The sequence below is a fragment of the Opisthorchis viverrini genome (assembly GCF_000715545.1).
Source record: "Opisthorchis viverrini unplaced genomic scaffold opera_v5_618, whole genome shotgun sequence".
In the NCBI taxonomy this organism is placed as follows: domain Eukaryota; kingdom Metazoa; phylum Platyhelminthes; class Trematoda; order Opisthorchiida; family Opisthorchiidae; genus Opisthorchis; species Opisthorchis viverrini.
In genome coordinates this window covers 137150-138379 of record NW_008752282.1, presented here as the reverse complement: position 1 = coordinate 138379, position 1230 = coordinate 137150, and the positions used below count along the sequence as shown (strand labels likewise).

At 47.6% G+C, this 1230-nt stretch overlaps 1 protein-coding gene across 1 annotated transcript in view; it reads left to right on the top strand.

Annotated features, from left to right (window-relative positions):
* Positions 1-1070: 1070 nt before the first annotated feature.
* Positions 1071-1230, top strand: part of T265_11869 (hypothetical protein) — a gene marked incomplete at both ends in the record, with an annotated part of 4444 nt that continues 4284 nt past the window's right edge. The window contains one exon of the mRNA XM_009178668.1: positions 1071-1156. Within this exon, the coding sequence (XP_009176932.1) occupies positions 1071-1156 (86 nt within the window). The remainder of the gene's footprint in view (positions 1157-1230) is intronic.

Below are 1230 nucleotides of genomic sequence, written 5' to 3'. Positions count from 1 at the left end.
GCACCAGTGCCAGACATGTCATCGGTGGGTCCACAAAGGAGGTTGCTATCGTACCAAAAAACCCACCGCATCCGAAAACCAAAACAGCTTCGACAGTCTAATTAGCAACAAAATCAGCCGTACAAACGTCCGCAGTCCCGATCTGTGCAACGTTCCAAGTTGAATTTGAGTCCGGAAGGAAATACTTTACAGTTTCCATCAACAAATTTCCAATCCGTCTGCAGCTAGACACAGCTCCAAATATTACGTTGATCTCAGGTCTATCAGTTGCCCAGCGATTTGTTCGCACCTTACGCGACCCTGGGGAAATGTAGGGAGAAGCGACTCCGGACGGGAGCATGGTCGGAATCCACAAATGTGTTCTAAATCGACCGGCAGTCAGTTATTGATTCACGCCATCGGTAAGTGATGGCAATGTGGTCGGTTTAAGTTTGTGGCCGGCCTGTTGGTGGTGGTCACCATATGGCCAGCGACTTCGCCTATTTCGGAAGTTAGTACTGCATACAAAGAACCTGCAATAAGCACACAGCGGAAGAAATAGTTCACCATTGTCCATACATACCGAGTCCAATCTATGTCGACCCACTAATTGAGTCTCAGATATGCTAAGCATGCACACCGACTCTACGGAACACTTCACCACACATGTTCCAATCCCCAGTATGAAGAACCAGGGTACTTTGTTCATCATTAGACCTGCAACCATTGACCAACACTGCTGTGAGGGACTCAGAGTGCCGCGGGGATGCCCTCCAGGAAAGCTCAGTAGGCTTCTGAGGTGCGAAAACCGTCACATTATGATGTCTCATCTCTTCGTGACGGGTCTTGTATCCACATATTTATGGGCGCGTCAGATTGTGAGGAGCTCTTCCAAACTTTCCCTCCAAGGACAGACAACAGTTGTTTGTTCACCTATGTCCTTCACCAAGCCGACAAACCTTTTGCAGCATTCGAAGTTTAAGGTAGCCTGTTTCACTTTCGTCACGTACCCTTCGTTGTCACAAACGGCGTAGCGTGTTTTCAGCGAACTATTAACAATATCATTAAGTCTTAAAAGCTGAAAAGCATGCATGCCTACAGATACTGTGGCTATCGGTGGCAATACCAAAGAGCAACACGACCTCAATCAGCGGTCGTTTTCAAAAGCTACGAGGAAGTAGGGAATCATCACCATCATCATCAAGGACAGCAACATCAGTGTTGCCACTGATGCTTCACTGCCGTACAACC